We start from the raw sequence: 19,910 nt of genomic DNA, 5'->3' as shown, positions 1-19,910 counted from the left end.
TCACGTTGATGCTCAATGTCGACAATACATAATAAGAGACATTTCGTTCACTGTCTTTATTCTCTCTCTACACGTACATCAGTGCGTTATATATATATAGTCCAAATATTTTTTTTTACTACCTCACGCATTTTTTTGTCAATACCACAAAATCGCACAATCCGCTATTATACTAATGCAAATATATATATATATATAACTAATAATTACTTTTATAAAATATTTACATACTTAAGATCATTATTCGCTCAATATGATACAAATTACATTTATATATGATATCCGTGGCCGCTAATATGTCGCTATCGAGATGCTCGTAAGGATCTCAAGCATCGAATTATTCTCGATTTTCATGAGATTCTTAGATTCTACACTTTTTGGATCCTTTTTTTTTTTTTTTTTTTTTTTTTTTTTTTTTTGGCATTCTCTCTAAACTCTTGCAGCAACAAATTTACTTTTTGAATTCTTTATATTTTTTTTTTTTTACGATTTAAATAGAAGTTTTCGACTTTTTTTTGTCTTATACTTTCTCAATCAAAGATTGTGATTTTGAAAGATGAGATATTTTTTAAATATCTTATATACAATAAGTAATCACGATAAAATAATCGGATCTTCTCTCTTGATCGTACTTTTTGGTTTTATTGAAATTTTTAAATGGCGTAACTCTCTCTTTACAGAGAGTTTTACAACAGGTATCTTTAAAAAGTCTTTCATTTCTTTGAAGTCTTGCTTTTTTATGCAAGATATCCGAACTTTTGAATTTCACCGTCAATTTTTTTTTTTTTTTTTTAATTTGCTCTTTATTCTCTTGTAATAAAAAATAAACAATAAAAGTATAACACTAAATTAGCTCTAATATGCGTTGAGAGCAGTTTGCATTTTTTAACACAGTGTGCGCCAAATTTTTTTGCGTCAAATAATCACCTAAAGCAAAATCCCAACAGGGTTACACTTGATCGATCGATACGACAGGTGCGCATAGTGAAAATGGATTCAGTGGATTTTCGATCGCATTTTACAATATAAACATTTTAAAATTCTATCAAATAGAAATTTGCGCGTATAATACACTTCTTAATTTTTTTTAATATAAACTTTTAGAAGGTTTAGACATCATTTCATCATTTCTGGGATTTTTCGGAGCTTAAAGCCTAAATTGTAGATTGTACATTTTTTTTTTTTTCATCAATTTTCATACATTCGATAAATCCACTGTCGTAAGTAAAGAAATTTATAAATAATGAAAGTAAAGGAAAGAGAAAGAGAGAAAGAGATGAGAGCATATCGCGAACTTTTTGCGGAAATATATGTATATCTTAACGTCTACCGTGCTATTCTAATATAAGCTCTGTGAAGTTTATTGTACAAAAACAGTAATCGGCAAAGATACGGAATTTATACGAGACTTTACTGTGGAAATAGAATTACATTAACTTGTGGATCGTAAATGCTAAAATTTCTGGGAAAGAGAAATCTTTAATCGCGGACTTTGAAGCTGTGTGAGTAAATGAAGGTGAAATTGTCCTGACGTGACTTTTTTTCTTTAAGACATGATGGATTTTTGACTATCATTCTTATCAACAGCCGCTACGTGATCAGGATTTTCTCCGTGCGAATAACGCTCCCACATCTTCGTGTACAACATCTCCATGCCTATCGCGTACATCTTGCAGTTGAACAGCGGACTCTCTGATCGAGCTTTCCAGACTTTAGCTCTTGTTGCTTTCAAACTAGTAAGTGAAAAAAGTAAAAAATTAGATTTTTTTCTTCATGACTCACAAAATTGTTTTGTAACCAATGTAAAATATTTAAAGCGTCATAATACTTACTATTCTCTATCAGTGCCCAATCTAATAGCGATATCTTGATACTCTTGTCGTGTTCGTGCTACTAATTCAGGACAACCAAGAGTGTTCAATTGACTAGCAGCAACGCGAGAGGCTAGAGTTTCGCCCGGTAGAGTAACTACCGGCGTTCCGGTCCATAAAACGTCCATACTGGTTGTGTGTCCATTACAGAGCGGAGTGTCTAGACATACGTCAGCCAACTGGCCTCGTCTTACATGTTCCTCTTTCGCGGCGACGTTGCTGAACAAGATCCTGCCAGGTGTCAGACCCAATTGCTGCGCTGTTGCTTGTAAATTGGGTTCACCGACTGCCGGAAAACGTAGCAACCACAGTACAGAGTTCGGCACGTGTTTTAAAATCTGAAATCGAAATGAAGTCTCATCGAAACGATCCGGAAAAAAGATCTCTCACTGAAAAAATCTTATTCAATCGCGATTACTCACATGTGCCCACATGTGAAGAGTTAGTGGATCGATCTTGTACAATTGATTGAAGTTGCAATAAACAACGGCGTCTTCTGGCAAACCGTATTGCTGTCTTGTTGTGATCACAATATTCTGAGGCACTTCCTCGCCCGTAGCAGTTTTGTTATTCACCTGTGTGGTGGCCATGCCGTTTTGCACAACAACGCCGTTCACAGACATCTGACACTGACCAGAAGCAATCATTGTCTCGATCGGAGTGGTGGTCGGTAATTCGGCGATCTTGAGTGAAATCTCAACCGGTTGTTTTTTGGCGTCTGGTACAACAACTTCGCGAATCTCTTTTATCAAAGCGTTTTCGATCATTGGCGAGAGATCCGTGGCGTTAATCACCGCCACGTTATCCGCCACTTTACCCTTGTGATTTAATTTGTCGGTTAGGATTAAACGCTCTTTCAAGTGAGGGAACATTTGTCTGAAAAACGCACAAACAAACAAAAAAAAACAAATTACAGCGATGTTACGTCATTAGAACGCAGTTGCGAGCAAACTTTTTTTATTTCAACATTCTTTTAACTTTTTGTCAAGAAAAGTTATAATACGTACTTATGATCTCCGATAAAATAAGTATGTGGCATGTAAGCGAGTTTCTCGCTATATTGGCTGGCAAGTTCTAGCGGTGACGTGACCTCGTCTGTGATAAGATAATCCATAAAACTTGCGCCAGAAGTGCCAGGATAACCTAGCCACATGACCTGTATCGGCGCCGGTCGCAAAGCGAAGATTTCATTCCTAGCACCCTTCGTATAACCGTTCATGTTGACCAAAATGTGAATGCCATCCGCGTTGATGCGATCGGCGGCCTTGCCGTTGCAAGGAATTTGCGACAAATCAACAAAATGCTCAGCTTCTCGTGCGATTTTCGCACGGAAGGTTGTGCCGTCGTCCGCACTAAGCGCGTAACAGAAAATCTCGACTTTGTCACGATCGTGCAATCCGGGAATTGATTGCATCAAGTGACTGGTTGGATGATTGCCGAAGTCCGACGAAACATATCCAATCTTTAAACGCGTGCCGATCAGACGTGGATATTTATATGGCTGTTTATGAAGAACATGGATCTGCAAATTTACGTAGTTTTTTTTTCTTTTTTTTTTTTTTTTTAAACAATAGTATGTAACAACAGTTTTGATTTATTCATATGTAACAAATAATTAATACTAGAAAAAAAAAATAAAATAAAATACTAATTGTTCAATGCAGCGCATATATAACTTTTGTGATAAATAATGAAATTTGATATAAACGGCTCCAAAAATTCTTATTAAACAGATATATGTTTGGCTGTATGGAGCGGACACGGATGTCGATGTGTGTGTTCAAAATATTTAGTTTGTTGCGATAAACTGTACAGTACAAAGCTTTCGATCTTTGGTTTAGGTTTTTCTCAGTGTAATACTACAAAAAATGTTAACAATAATAAATAGTACGCAATAAAAGAAAATTGTAATAAAAACTTAGGAAGTGAAATGGCCAATGAGAGCCTGGACACAGTTAACAGAGTGTATATTTATTATAAAATCCTTATGTTCAAAAAACATTGACGTTTCGATCCCAGATTGGGATCATCTTCGGAAAGTAAATCATGTGTAAGATCAAACGCAAAATAAATAAAAACAAAGAAGAAAAATTATAAATATAAAAATCAAATTACTCACAATTAAAACAAGAAAGACGTTAAATTCACAAAAGTGTGCGTCAACGCGACAATGATGACAAGAGCAAGAGAAAAGGAACATGTTGTTCCACTCACAGTTGTAACGCAAATGGGCAGTAGGTCGAAAATATAAAAACAAAGAAAAGATAGAGAGAAACCAGAGACATCTAACGAAATTGAAAGGAGCAACTAACTTTTTTATAGTTAGGTTAATTATTAAAATTGTAATAGTAAGACCTAACAAAAACTTACAAAAGACTCGCAAAAAAGAAGAAGAAATAGTGACGGTCGTCGTTAGGTGGTGATTAGTAGTCAGTGGTAAGACTAAGAGATTCGACCATCACTTTTGTACTGTACAGTTTATCGCAATAAACTAAATTTTGAGAACACACACACACATCGACATCCGTGTCTGCTCCATACAGCCAAACATATATCTGTTTTATGATAAATTTATAAGAAGATTGATTCGACTCACCTTCTCGATGCAAAGATTAGCGTGCCTGGCAGCAATAGCCTTTCTGAACTCGTGAGACAACGGATAAAGCATGGAATGATGGGGATGCACGCTAGGTAATCTGTTTTTGTCTAACTGCTCGGCTACAATTGACACCAACTTTTTCATTCTGGCTTCATAATCAGTCCAATCGCATACTATTTGCAGACAGTGTGCCAAATTGCAATAAGCATCGGGAAAGTCTGGTTTCAGTTTCAACGCCGTTCTGTACGATTGTATCGCTTCGGGAATGTTGCCGGAATCTTTATGTATTGATGCCAAATTGGAATGAGCATCGGCAAAAGCCGGATTGATCTGAATGGCTCGTGTGTAACATTGCAGAGCACCTTGAATATCTTGCATTTCTTTCAGTGTGTTACCCATATTCGAGTAAGCATCTGCAAAAGTTGGCTGTATACGTATCGCTTCTTTGTAATGCATCAATGCTTCGTTCAGTTTGCCCTGTTGCTGCAGAACTGACGCGAGATTACTGTGGGCTGCCGCGAACTCAGGAAATACTTCCAGAGCTTTGAGATACAAGCGAGTGGCTTCCTCAATGTAGCCTTGCTCGCGTTTTATGTTGGCCTAAGAAGAAGTCAAGTATAAATTTTTATTTAAGATTTATTTGAAATTTTGTTTAAAAAGTCATTGAAGATCATTAATCATTCTTTACCAAGTTGTTAAGAGAATCTGCGTGTGTAGGGCAAAGTCGGAGGGCGGTATTGTAACATTCTTCCGCTTCGACCACTTGGCCCTTTTCTTTGAGCGCATTAGCCAAATTACAGTACGCATCTGGGAAGTTCGGTTGCAATTCGATAGCACGTCGATAAGTATCGATGGCCAAATCGATAAGGCTGCAAACATCATACGTGATTATATCTTTTTCTCAAAAAGTGGTCTCTGTCGTGACACCACCAGTGTTTTATTTTGTAAAATTTATACTACAAACACTTTTTTTGTATAAAATAAACTTTTATTATACAACTGTAAGCGCAAAAAACTCACCCTTGTTCATAGTAAACACAGGCCAAATTACCGTGTACCACCGCATTATTTGGGCTAAGATTCAACGCACGAAGATACGCCGCAACAGCTCTGTAACAATCGATTAATTGAAGAATAATCAATGATTACGATTATTTTTTATCCCAATCCTTGAGAAAGAAAAATTTTATTTTGTGGATATAAAAACTTGGATATCAACTCAAACGTTAAACTTGGTTAGAGTATATCGTTCTTTGTGTTCTAAAAAAAAAAAAAGAATTCTTTCTCTTTCCACCGATTCGATTATGTGATTGTACAGAAACTAATATAGCTTCTCGTTACGGAGACGAGTTCGAAACCTTTTGACGCAACGCCTTATCCAGGAGACGCACCCAGGAGTGGAGGGTCGTACTAGAGTGTCTTCTATCTGAACGCGAAGCGCGGGCGCGATAGTAGTCGAGGGCGAAATCACCGTATAGACGACCACGCACTGGCAGTCCATACCTTCCCCATCCCGACCTGTCTTGGATCCGCAGATCCCGGAGTCCGCGGATCCGAGCGCGAGGAAAAAGATTCTTGGCAACGCGGATATCGTTTAGGCAAGCAACATCCTTAAATAGAGAAAAGATCATTGGAAGAACAAAAAAAGTAGCGCGAGGCTATCGCCAAGAGAAATCCAAAGATCTTTGTCTCTTTCAAAGGAGAATACGTCTCTGAATAGGCGCGAATTCATGCAAAATGCGCAGAAGCCAAGCACTTTCGAAAACGTTAACCTTTCGAAAGCAAACGCACGACCGCAAAAAAGATTTAATTAATTTCAAAATTATTTGCGTATTATTTCACAAAACGCGAAGTGTGTTGGATTTTTTTTTAGAATGCACAGAGATTACGTAAAAAAATAAAAATAAAAAATGTGTCACTCTGTAAATATAAATCTGAAGAAAAACGGAATCGACTCTCTCCTGACGATACGTGCAAAATTAAAGAGGTGACGCAAGGCACAAACGGATCCTCTCAGATCTTGTTGAACGCGCAATTTCTCGTGAGCGCACACACGTCAGTCTGGCTGACGTTCAAGCGTAAAAAAAAAAAAAAAATCAAAAATACGAACGACGCGATCGCGAAGTGTATTGTGCGTGAATGTGAGCTTTTTTGAATCCACATAGAATTCCACTTATCCTAGCATCCACAGATATTTTTTTAGGCAGCAGGAGGTAAAGCAGGAATTACACACAAGCAACCGGAAAATCCTTCGATGTGCGGATCGTGAGAGACAGGTCCGGGGCTAGATGTTGGCGACCGAAGGGAGGACACTTAACTCTCGCGAACGAGATTCCCGTTTACGTCGAAAGCGGTGAACGGGCACGCGTATCCTCCCACAACGGGGACGAAGGGCTAGTAGTGTGGGGGCGGAGCGGTTTCCAGAATCGATAGCAGTCCTTGGGATTCCTCCCACTTTATGCGTGAGGATTTTTCATAATAAAAAGAAAAAAAAAAAAAAACACGAAAAAATACGCGCGTTCACATCACAATTTCACACTTAATTTTTCTTATTGCGGTCTCTTGAAATAATACACGCTAAAATTACGTCTTATAATTTTTTTGTTGTGAGATAGCTTCGACATATATATATATGTGTGTGTGTGCATGTATATAATAACATCTAAATATTTAGTAAAACAATTTAATAAATATTAATGGAGAATTGATAAGAGAAGTGAAAACACGAAAACGATATTGCGTAAGTGTGAGCAAAGATAACAATATGAAAGGCGTCAAGATTTTTTTTTTTTTTTTTTATCAGACGGCTATCAGACGAATCTGGATAGAAATCAACAGACCGACGGGAGCCAGACACGAATAGAGTAGAGAACATTGTGTGAAGATAAATATATTTATATAAAAGAGTGTGCGTGGCTTTTCAATCGGAGAATTTTTAAAAAATAAAATATATATAAAAAAAAAAAACATGACTAGAAATATACGCGTAGATATAATCCAAATAAATTTCCAAAAAAGGAAGGTCAAAGAGCCAATAAGAGCCTCTCAACACGGATGTTAGTGTGTGTAACAATTAAGGATTTATTAATATTTGATAGTAACGTTTCGATCCTAGGTTTGGATCATCTTCAGACAAACGCATGGGTGTCAATGTATTTATATGTCAAAAGACCTTCAACATGTCAAACGTAGTCCAGCAAAAGTAATGACAAAATTGTACGACTGTCACTTTTCCATGCCGAAAGTCAAAAATAAATTTCTAACGCACAATTTGTAAAATAAAGATTCCAATACTGCTGATTAAAAATTACGCGAAAGACTTCAAATGAAAAATTATGCCGCGAAATACATTAAAGTTTGACACGATGTGTAATAATAAATAAATAAATAATATTTTTATCATAATTGCGCGAATCGACTCGTGCACAATATTTATGAAAAAATAAAAGATTTCAGCGATGAAATCGGTGCATTGTCCGAATTTTCATTCAAATGCGGAGGACGGTGAACTTTAAAAGGATGTTATCGATCCTTAACGCTTATTCGACGGCTCATGCGCCGTGTTTTCAGAACAGATACGCAAAAAACGAGTATGTGGTCAACACATTCACACAGCAATTTTATCGTTCGGTCTTTTTTTTTTATTTTATCGCTGTGAGACTCAGACATCAATCTTTATTACTGTCTTAGTGGAGCCAAATCGGTAAAGTGCCCCGCCCCCCCGAAAAGTGGGGGAGTTGGACTGTTAATCGAGATGATATTTTTAGCAACAATATTTTTCAAATTATCTTTCAAATAGATTGCAGAAGAAGAGAGTCAAATATTCGGAGATACGTATAATTTGAAGAAAACCAAAAAAAACTTGTATAGTTTTTGACTTCCCACTGATGCTTTTGTACACAACAATGGAATAACTAAAACTACTAATTTTGCTTTTGCACAGATTTTAAAATCGACAATGAGAAAAATTTCAAAACGTCGATTGATCAAACACTGTGCGTAATATGTACGCGTATAATAAATAGTCTTTCATAAATTACTTCTATATAGTTGATCCGTCTGGAAAAGGGTCCAGTTTGAAATATATATGTGACTAAAATTAAAAAAGAAATAAGTAATAAATGCAAACCTGTCAAATATTCTGGCCTCCTTGAGCACGTTGCCCAGGTTAATGTACGCATCTAGGAAGTTGGGATCCAACGCGACCGCTTTCTCGAAATGGTGTATCGCCAGCCATATTTCGCCTTGAGCATTGAACACACAGCCGAGATTGCTCCAAGCAACTGCAAAATCTGGTCGTGTCTCGATCGCCTTTAAATAGCACGCCTAGAGAAACAGAGTGCGGTTTACAGCAACACATTCGCAAACTCACAAAAGGACGCGCGCCGCGCTTTGTGCCCGACCTCCCATCGCCGCGCCGCAGCTTCATTCTCTCTTTCACACACACACACTCTTCACATTTCTTTCTTTCTTTTTCTCTTCCCTTTTATCCTTTAAGTTGTTTAACCTTAATGAAAAAAAGAAAACATGTTTTGCTACCCTATGTCCTTTCTGTTTCCTTTCCTCGCGCACTTTCCAACTTCCTATTCGTCAAAACGGCAAACGGTTGTTTCGATGAACGAAATTGTCCCCAAGTTTCTGTATGAATTCTCGTGATCATTTATGTCAGATTTTTATATCATTTCTTATAAATATAATTTTCGTATTTTCTCAGGTTTTAGCATTACATATCCTTAGAACTATGGAAGATTACTAAAGAGAGAAAGATATATATATATATATATACTTTTACATGTGTAAAATGATATACATATATATATATATATATATATATACTTTTACATGTGTAAAATGATATACATATATTGCTGTAAATGTGTAAAATGCTTCTAATTTTGATGACAAACTTTCAATCTACATTAATGTAGAACAGTATTTATATTCAAAAACTTAAAAATCAAATATAATAATATATGTTCATTTTGACAATTATTATTTTTTAAGCCTCAAATCCTTTTCTGAACATCTTGCGTGATATGTGAATAGCAGTTACTTAATTGACATCATAAAAAAGTATAAGTATGTATATATTACACGTGTATCTCCAGGTAAGAGGTCTCTCCTAAAAAAACAAATAACACATTACTGTAAATTTAGAAAAAATCAGAGCATTAGAACAAAATTTCTCCAAACTCGTCACGTAGAGAGAATTCAACACAATACATTACACAAAATTAAATTAAAATTAAATTAAAAATTCTATTCCTAGAAGAGTAAGTAGATTTGTCTGAGTGTGCAGATTGTGTGAAAGTGTGGTAAACAATCCGTGAGAAGAAGTAAACTGTACAAAAAAAAAAAAACCAAAACAACTGTGAAAATATATACAGTTATACATTTAAAAAATCTAAATATTAAAATTATGCAAGTTTTTATTTTTATTTTCCTGAAAACAAATATATTATGTTGATGTTACTAAATAGATCTAGAGATAATGCAAGTCCAAAGTACATGCGAACAACATTTTCTTCATGCATATTGAATCAAATGTTTTTTTATTTATAAATACGATTATTTCATTAAAATTGACTTCTTTGGTTTGTTCAACATTGATCTCGATAATTCGCGTCCTCTTCGTACTCGTCAAGGACGAGAAAGGAACAAGGAAACAGAGTGGACTAGAGTTGCTCCGCGAGTGATCAACAATGCGTTCTTGGGGGGGTGGGAAACCGGGGAAGGTCCAGAGGATGAAGGAGTGTTCAGAGGTGCGCGCTAGAGACATCATCGGTTAACGTGCGATTTTCTATACACGTAGAATCTCCGAAATGCGTCCGGCAGACTCCACTGAAATTCGTACGCTAAAATCAAATCCACTTAACACGGTTCGTCTGAACTCGGACGAATTTGTTTTGCAGAGACAAAGATGAATTTTAATCTCTTTAAAATGAAACGATCGTGAGATACTTTCCGAACAACTAAGATGACGACTCTAAGGATTCAGCATGGATAGTAATCGCGCGTGCCGAGAGGCGGGCTGCATTAAATATTGAACAGAGTAATATCCGTACCTAAACAATAAGTAAGAGAGGGCATTTACAGTCGACCGGTCTCTGCAGGATACATTACCTGAAGTAAAGGAAAAACAAAGGAACAAGAGCGAAGAAGGAATAAGAATACACACTATAGTAACTTTGTTCTCATATGCACACACAATATAAATGTGCATAATATAATTTGCAATTAGAATAACTTACAAATGTGTAAAAAAAAAAATAAGATTGGAGCGTTATATAAATTGTTTACAGAGATTAGAAATATTTCAATAATATTTAATTTAATTTTAAAACCCGTTCAACGCGACATATTGGAGAACAATAAAAGTTCAAATAATTAATTCATAAATATTTCAGAAACTATAAATTATTATTATGATAAAAAGATTATTGCACAATAAAATATAATTCGCAAAACTATTGTTTATGTGTGATATTGAAAAAAATAAATAAATTGTTTTTGTACTTTTAACGTTTATGTGCAAACTGAAATTTGCATAAAATATTTTCGAGATTTTTAAAAGAGCACGCATAAACTTAAAGATAACCGTTATATTGATCGTTCCTCGTGAAGTTGTTTTGCAACAATATGTTTTGGAAGGATAAGAAGAAGGGATTTATTTTTTTTTTCAAAGTGAATGGAAGGGACTAGTTTTTTTGATGTTAGAGACCGGCCTTGGGAATTACTTTACCTGCAGTGTACCCTTCGGTATGTTGATTCGGTAGGTACGGCTTGCAAGCTCTCATAATAAACTTAGACCGAGACAGTGTGTTACTGAATAACCAGATTCACCCTTTGACGAAGGAACCGGCGCGGTAACAGACCAATCTCACATGATCCTGCACTTCCCCTCCTAGAGTTGATCATCCCATCCACAACAATAAGACAGCTGCGTTAATGTCTCTTCACTGATTATTCTTCGCCTCAATCTTTCTTTGTCTTTTATACTTTTTATCATCATTTTTTTCTTTATTTTCTTTCACAATGTACGTGTGCGTACAAAGTTGAATAACTCGCGTGGCTGTGAACGACACGCTTCACCAAGTTCATCAGCTAACTACTGTTTTGCTGAAGATTCTCCTCTCACGATCGTGAAGATTTAAGATATTTCTCTTCTTTTTTAAAACATTTGTTATATTGTTGTAAAAGTGAATAGCATGATCAATGGAGTATATAATATATCCTGTCAGTTTACGTTGTTGATGTAAAGTAGGTGGCTGAATGAACTTGATAGATAATAGACGAGCGTACCAGCCAGTTCTCGGGAACAGCGGGAGATGTAACGGGAAGCTTTCCTCGTTGCTGTTGTTATTTTGTAAAACCGCGAGAGATTGTATCTGTAAATCCTTGTCCTTTTACTCACGCACAACGCGCTCATGAGTCAGAACGTGTATCAAAACCCCAGCGAGAATTTGCAAATATATACGGTACTTACAGATACATTCTCATCGCGGTCGTCGCCGCGCCGCGCTGCAAAAGCAGATCGCTTGACCAGTCGAACAAACAACAAATCATATGTGATTTAAAAAAGTTTAACAACGTGGTTTTCACTTGACAACGTGGTTTTTTTTTTTTTTTACCTTTCATATTGATATTACTTGCAAGTAATATTAATATTAGCAGCAATATATATATATAATTTATTATTGTGTGATATTTCTTCGACTTTGTCTCGTGTCTTGAAAAATTTTCACAAAATAATATCGCCTTGCTGACCGAAATGAAAACGCGTGTAGTAACACTTTTCGATTTTCAAATTGATCAAGTGATCTCGCGCCAATATCGCAATATCATTCTTTCTCTTTCTCACTTTCTATCATCATCAATGTAAAAGTGCTGAAAATTACACGTGCACACAGTGATGCACGTGCGATAATATATAACAGCAAAAGTCACACACATCAACAAACAAGAAACGTTACGTGTTCGCGCGCTGCCAGACCCATCGGTGTCAAACACAAAACAAAATTTGAAATCCTATCACTGACTTTGATAGGACTGGCAAACAACCTATTTTATTGCGACAACACCACGAAAGAGTCCTTGAAAGAGTCAAAACATTATTCACTGTAAAGATGTTGCTGCAAAAACGCGCAATGCTAAGTAACGCTCTCTCTCTCTCTCTCTTCAGTTACTCCGAAAATATATATATATATATATATATATATAACCCCAAACACTATATTTCTTTTTACACTCGAATAAACTGTTCAAAACAAATTAGCTCAAGATCAAAAAACAGAAAACATGAAGAAAAAAAAATTTTAAATGTTCTCGACTGTCTTCTGAACGTCGCGATTCGATTTCTTTTTTTTTTTTTTAAAAAAAAAAACAGTTTTCGAAAAACGTCCGTGCTTTGTTGAAAGTTATATTGTTTAGGGTTAAAACCGTCGCTCAATGTCGCGTCTTGGAGAATGGAAATGGTGCGACATGAAACGCGGTTTCTCTGCGACTTTATTAGACTGAGGAAACGCGCGCGATCTTCTTCTTCCAATCCACGATTTTCTTCAACCGTGTTTTTTTAGCGCTCACGTTTTTATTTCTCACTCGCAATATATATATGCACAAAACATTTGTTCGTGTACAAAATTCAAATACACGAGTTGATTTTCTTGGAAGATCGCGCGCCGCGCTTGCAATTTGAGCCCCAGCAAAAAGAACGAAAGCTTCTCGTCGCAATAACGCGAACGAATTTTTCTCGCTCGGCCCGCTTAATTCACGGAGAACTGTGCGATATAGCTCGTGCACATACGAGCGATACATTTACACCCCGTCAAGAATTGTGTTAACGGGGACCAAGAATATGTATTTTCGTAATTAGATTAGAAAGTATTGAGTACAACTTTTTTTTGTTTGCTCTCTCCTTGATCCAGCAAAGAGACGCCAATACTTATAATACTGATATTGATATCATTTCTTTAGGATTCAGAAAAGATATTAAGATAATTTTAGGGACAAAGTCTTCGGGATAGAATAGATAATTTTTTTTAATTAAAAACTTCTGATAGCAATCTCTTATTCAGTTCAAGAAACGCAATAGCTTATTTCTGTTTTTTTTTTTTTTTTTATTCCATTGTTCCCCGCCGGCTTGATGGAAGTAAAAATGTTCGCAAACATGTGCGTGACACGTTGGTTCAGTTTATTAAACTAATAGAAATAATTCTAAAACGTACCTTAGCTTCATCAAGTCTTGCTAATGCTTTCAAAAGATTACCAAGATCGCTCCGTACACAATAAAGATCCTGGAACAAGCGATATATGTAAATTATTTTTGTATAAACTTATTACTACGTACTTGTTTAGATGAAAAGTTTATATTGAAGTTTACGTAATCAAAATTTTCAAAACTTTCTCTAAATCTCACACAAGATATAGTTTTACCATATTACAAATAATAGTCTTATCAAATGATAACAAAAAAAAACAAACAAACATTTGGCAAGTCTTCTAAGAACTTTTTTGCAGTTTGAAATAGTCTAACACTTCATATGTTACTTAATATGTGTTTAATGTCGATTATCTCACGGGATTATATTGCAGTGCTGTGACATATGCTTGAACGGCTTGTTCCATATCTCCCGCTGCCACAAGAGCTGCGGCTAAGTTGATGTAGCCGTCGATAAAGTCTGGCTTCAACCTGACGGCGTGACGATAGTTCTCCAAGGCTTCTGGCAGTTGTCCCCGCTCTTTATACACATTTCCTAAATTGCTGTACGCCTCTGCCAATACAGGATTTTGCTTTATTGCTAAGGAGCTATATTGTGCCGATCTGAAAATTTACGAAGTTGCATACTTACTTAGCAACGCAACCCATCATTTAAGATTATAATAGAATTCTTTACTTATCTGTAAAATATATGTAAATACTTTCACCGTATCTAATCAAAAATTAAATGTCACTTACTTTTCTAGCCTTCTACACTGGAAATGTATAGAGGACAGTAAGAGAAGAACGCCGGTATTGGTTTGATCTTGCCGCCACAATTGCATGCAGTGTCGTTCAGCATTCTCATAATCTCCTGACTGATATTCTCTATGAGCGAGTTCAAGTAACCCTGAAATAAGAATAGAATACGTTATGAAAATATTTAAATATTTCGATTACACTCAACACACACATACACACACACATATATATATATAATTCTGACAAAAGAATAAAAACATTTTTAAAACATTTTTGTAGTCTAAATTTTCAGCATTGTGTGTTTAATAATGAAAGAATAAAAATATAAAAATTGAAAACTGGATGTAGTTAGTTCGAACTAGTGTTATATTCCAAACAAAGGACGACCGAAAATCACACGTGTTATCAACACATAAAGAAAAATAAAACATCACGAATCAAGATTCTCCTTTAACTTTATTTTAAGATCGACGACTATCGCCCGACCATCGTCCCTCTTTGTGATGGAAGAAAAAAAAAAAAAAAACTAGTCCAAAAATATACGAACAATAACCGTCAGCGAGGACATTGACAGACTGATTATCGGCCAAGCTAATTATCTCCTTGCCCTGGATGTCCTGCGTGACCACCAAGAGATTTTGCCCGCTCTGCCAGTCGCCGTCCTCGATTTCCGCGTTTCCAATCAGCCCGTTAGAACCTTTCAGCGCGTTGCTTTTCTTCTCCGCTACGTGAACGCTCATCTTTTTTTTTTTTTTCAGATGACCGCACAGGTAGACCTCCGCCGCAAAAACTCGATTTTTGCGAGAGATCCGCACGCTCTGCTCTCACGCGAAAGAGAAAACTGTGTCCGGCACTAAACGTTCCTAAACCAGTGTCTTTCGCGATCTATAAACTTCGCAACGATCCCCGAAATATTTTTCAGTCGTTAACGCTCTGCTTCGCGCTTGGCTTCGCTACGAGTACGCTCAACCTAGCTCGCTCTATTCTCCCCCTCTCTCCGGTAGTTCGGAGCGACAACGTACAAGCCGATTGGTCGGGGTTATAGCGGGCCTGATGCATCGCACGTCAGATTAAAACGGAAAAGGAGCGACGCGGGGGGAGAAACATTTTCAGGAGCGTATGTGTATGTGTGATGCGTGGACGGTTATGGTCTTGTTGGGTAGTGTACAATTCATTCTCGATATTTATAGGCCGGTGATATTGCCCACGTGTAAAAACGTATCTTGCGTCTTCTTCCATCATTTGTCGCAAAAGTGTCAATTCTAATAAAATTACTTATTGACAGAGAGAGAGATATGAATAAACATATAAAAAAAAATATTATAAAAATTTTGTTTCTCGCGCTGATTCAAATAAAACTTTTTTTTCGCACCGAGCAGCGACTTCATCCACAAAAACAAAAAAAACTTATCAAGAACTCGAGCTAATTTTGACTCGGTCGGTTTATTACACAATTTCTTAGATAACAAACTCGAGCTAATTTTGACTCGGTCGGTTTATTACACAATTTCTTAGATAACATTAATTTCTTAGATAACGCGTCCTCTTCTACACGCGCACATGTTTTATTATTAGAAATGAGATCAGAAAAAAATTCGCGCGACTCGTATCGTTCTTTTTTCTTTTTTTTTGTTACAAAAAAATCAGATTATTACAGTCTGCTAATTGCTAAGTACGTCACTGTTCCCGGAGGACCAAGATGGGAGAAGCTACATATAACGATGAAAAAGGAGGGGAAGTGGGAGAGATCTTCCCTTCTCTCTCTCGCACACGAGGGCAGATGGAATAGGCGCCCAGTGGAATATTCCATTGTCGCGTTCAATGAAAGGAGAGGAAGCGGCGAGAGAGAGAGAGAGAGAGAGAGAGAGAGAAAAGAGAGGAGGATACCCCCCTTAGAGCGAGGGAGAGATGCCCAAAGCGAGTCCAAACGCGCGATGCCGGCCGGAATTTTCTGCATAAAAAGAAAAAAAAAAAAAGACCGAAACAGGAAACTCTCTTGTGCTCAACTTGTAAGAGTTTCCGAAATAAAAAACACACTAACGTATAAAATTTGTTTTAACATCTGTACGAGGATCGCGTTGCGGAAGTTTCACACGAAACTAGAGAACGGTAGTTTACGAAAAATCAGTCGAAAGAATTTTCCGCGTGATATTGGGTTGTTACGTTTCACAGAAAACTCAAAACGGTTGAGAGAGATTGTTCCTTACGGAATGGGATTATTCTTCAAAAATTCCTCTGCGCTACAGTTCCAAAACTATGATCCAATCGTGAGTTATGATTATCTCTCAACCGTTGTGCAACTGTTGTCCGAGAAAACGCACTCGTTATCACGAATACGAATGGCGAACAAAGAATAGAAGAGTTAAATATGATCAGATCGGAGAGAATATCGTTTTACAGAGGGGATAAGCACCGGAGATAAAGTTTCGACTCAGATCGCTCAAATGACCGCAGAGATCGACGATTTGTTTCATATCGCGAAAACAATTTATTGCTTTTCTCTTAGAGATTTAAGGATTAAATATATATATATATATATATATAATATCTGCTATCTCTCTTGCTCTCGCGAAAAATTTTGTTTTCTCTTTCTTCGGGATTAAACAAAAATTGTCGGGATACAAACACGCAACTACGTAACGCGATAAAAAAATCACAAACATTCACTCTCTATTATTTTCCAAGCATCTGCTTGTTGTTACATCTCTTTAAAAAACTGTCTAATTGTTCAAAAACTGCTCGTTTGAAAAATTAAATTTGATTTGCGCAAATAAGGATACGATTTATTTTATACACACACTCAAACAGATAGCGGTTGCACACATATATGTATCTTTGTTTTCTCTACCTCCTTTCTTTACGCCATGTGCACTTACGATAGCGATACAAGGACATCCCGCGAGAATAAAGAACGAACTAAAAATATATATAATTCACAAAAAAAAATTGCGGAAAGATGCAAAAGATACAAATTACATTGCGGACTCGGAATCGCGTTCGCGCTTCGGACATAGAAAAATTCAAAAAATATGTAAACGTGAAGAATAGAATACGCAGATACAAAGGTTTTTTAGAAAAGATTCATATGGCTCACTCTATCTCTCTCTCTCTCTCTCTTTCTCTCTCTCGAATAAATTATTCGATTCGGGTTAAGAGAAATGGACGGGTGCCAACAACGTACCGACGGTCGACAGCTGCTGGATCTCATTCATCTTCAATATCACACTGGTGCCTCCTATCTGCTGATGGCCCTGCTGCTGCTGCTGCTGCTGCTGCTGCTGTTGTTGTTGCTGCTGCGGTTGCTGTTGCGCCTGCATAGCTACGACTCCCGGCCGTGGATTTTGGAAACAGCAGCGCGCGTCGCGAGAATCAAAAAGGGAGACGCCGCGCGACGGAGCGCGACAACGAAACTTAATAGCACCCCCGCTTATTTAGGAATATCTGTGCGTTCTCTCGTTGCTCGATTGCGATCAAAATTATTCACACGCGCACAGCTGGGTCGATTCTCAGCGTGTGACATGTACGTTTTGCGCGGAGTTTTTTAGACGCGCGCCATCATGCAAGTCGCCATTGCAAGAGCGCAAGAAACTCAACAGTCACCCTCGGACGTTCTCGGCAATTCGCGCGACCGATCGGCCACAGCGATAGAGACGGAGGAACGACGGAAGGTGATCGATATACACGTAGCGCGCCAGAGAATTAAACTTTGTTGTGATTGAAGTAAGATACTATGGAGATAAAGTGCGCAATAAAAAAAAAAAACCTGTATTCTTTAAAAAATGAAAAGAAAGATCAGAAAGATTAGATAAATAAGCTAAACTCGAATTTTATTGCGACCTAATGAGTAAGAGAGAAAAAGAGAGAGAGAGAGAGAGAAAATGGTCGACTTTTAAGATCGATCTTGAGGACCTCTTGCGGAAAAACATGCTACTTCGGTGATTCAAAACTACCACTACTAAAAATTAAATTCTCTATAAATGTGTACGAAGAGAGAAGCCTGAGGGCGACGTCCCATTGAGCGGAAATCTATAGCGGAACGGAATGTGCGGAACCAGCTCGACCAATCATAGCCATTCCGTTTTCTTTCCTTCGCTTTTTCTGTGGTTACGATTGGTCAAGCTGGTTCCGCACATTCCGTTCCGCTATAGATTTCCGCTCAATGGGACATCGCCCTGAGAGCGGCCATTCCATTGGGTGCGTTCAGACAACTCAACGGTTGAGAGATCATCACTTACGATAGGACTATTCTTCAAAATCACAAGCGGTTCCAAAAGTACGATCCAATCAGAAGTGATTATCTCTCAATCGTTGTGCAACTGTAGAGTTGTCTGAACGCACCCATTGTAGTTTCTTACGACGGTTTCGACCGCTAGTTTTAACCGTATTTCCACAAAAGTGAGAAATTCAGAGAGAAACCCAACCCTGGCTAGTCGCGTATCTTCGCAATGAGAGGCACGAGGCCCGAGAAAGAGAGACGCACGAAGTCCAAATATGGGCATAGATGGTCGAGCGTCATTATGCGCAGGCGCATCTACCAAGTGAGTGCGAGCGAGACAAAACATTGGAAAGNGGAAAGTGAGAGAAAGAACGCGAGAAAGAGAAATGCGCAAGCGTGCTTGAATGTTCACCGCATGCGCACAAAGCAGCTGGAGAGAGAGGCTACTATATTGTCTGCACCGTAACATTGAGCTTCAGGTCGGCACCGTACTAGCCAGGGTTGTTAAATAGTAACTCTTTCTCTGTCTATCAATGTCTGTGGTGGGATCAGGGCTTACTGTTTCATACCACCTAATCTACCATCACCCCTTAGGCCCGGTTTCACAATTGACGGTTAACTCAAATTAACGGAAGCACAACTTGCTGAACTCGGCCTAACGCATCTTTCCTTCCTAAACATGAACTGTGATTGGTTAGCGAAGATTTGACAAAGAAGATTGAACGCGTTAAACCGAGCTCAGCAAGTCGAACTTCGGTTAATTCGAGTTAACCGCGAATTGTGAAACCGGGTTTTAATCTCTTTCACTCTTCATCACCACCACTTATCCACTACTATTCTATCAATCAGCGAAGACTTTTTTTTCCCCACTACTTCGCTAGACAAAGATGAGGCTATTGTTCAACACCAGCTGTCTCTCTCAACGTTGAAGACATTTTCTTAACATGGCAAAGGTAGGGAACGCGTAGTCTATATGTATATTATACGTCTATGACGTTGATGCGTATTAATCCGTTAGTGACAGGAAGAAAGTGTGAAAAATTTTAATAAAGAGAGGATTAAGAAAAAGAAATTTGCCACTGAAAAGTATATTAATCAAATTTCAGTTGAACACGATCCATCCTTATATTCCAGCATTAATTTATAATATTATTAATTTAGATCAATATTCNATAGAAGTCATAAGTTACATAACTGGATTTATTGTAAGATATTTAATTAAATACATCATGTGTGATATTTGTGTTAATGCTTTAATTGATAATA

General features: G+C 37.3%; 1 protein-coding gene across 3 annotated transcripts; it reads right to left on the bottom strand.

Moving 5' to 3' along the window:
• Positions 1 to 382: 382 nt before the first annotated feature.
• On the bottom strand, positions 383 to 18,039 carry LOC109858518 (UDP-N-acetylglucosamine--peptide N-acetylglucosaminyltransferase 110 kDa subunit). 3 transcript variants are annotated; one of them, XM_020435859.1, is made up of 12 exons: positions 17,610 to 18,039; positions 14,426 to 14,576; positions 14,047 to 14,290; positions 13,695 to 13,763; positions 8,600 to 8,796; positions 5,491 to 5,580; positions 5,159 to 5,339; positions 4,468 to 5,070; positions 2,879 to 3,393; positions 2,294 to 2,747; positions 1,833 to 2,209; positions 383 to 1,733 (listed from the first exon to the last, which is right to left on the bottom strand). In XM_020435859.1, exons 1-12 carry the CDS (start codon positions 17,743 to 17,745, stop codon positions 1,547 to 1,549), a joined length of 3,204 nt encoding a protein of 1,067 aa, XP_020291448.1. In that variant the 5' UTR covers positions 17,746 to 18,039; the 3' UTR covers positions 383 to 1,546. The 3 variants fall into 3 exon arrangements, with proteins under 3 accessions (XP_020291448.1, XP_020291447.1, XP_020291449.1); XM_020435858.1 differs by lacking the exon at positions 17,610 to 18,039 and adding an exon at positions 14,976 to 15,412; XM_020435860.1 differs by lacking the exon at positions 17,610 to 18,039 and adding an exon at positions 15,036 to 15,412.
• Positions 18,040 to 19,910: the final 1,871 nt, after the last annotated feature.

The sequence above is a fragment of the Pseudomyrmex gracilis genome, unplaced genomic scaffold (genome assembly GCF_002006095.1).
Source record: "Pseudomyrmex gracilis isolate BER0280 unplaced genomic scaffold, ASM200609v1 scaffold_209, whole genome shotgun sequence".
Classification (NCBI taxonomy): domain Eukaryota; kingdom Metazoa; phylum Arthropoda; class Insecta; order Hymenoptera; family Formicidae; genus Pseudomyrmex; species Pseudomyrmex gracilis.
This window is presented reverse-complemented; position numbering and strand designations above follow the sequence as displayed.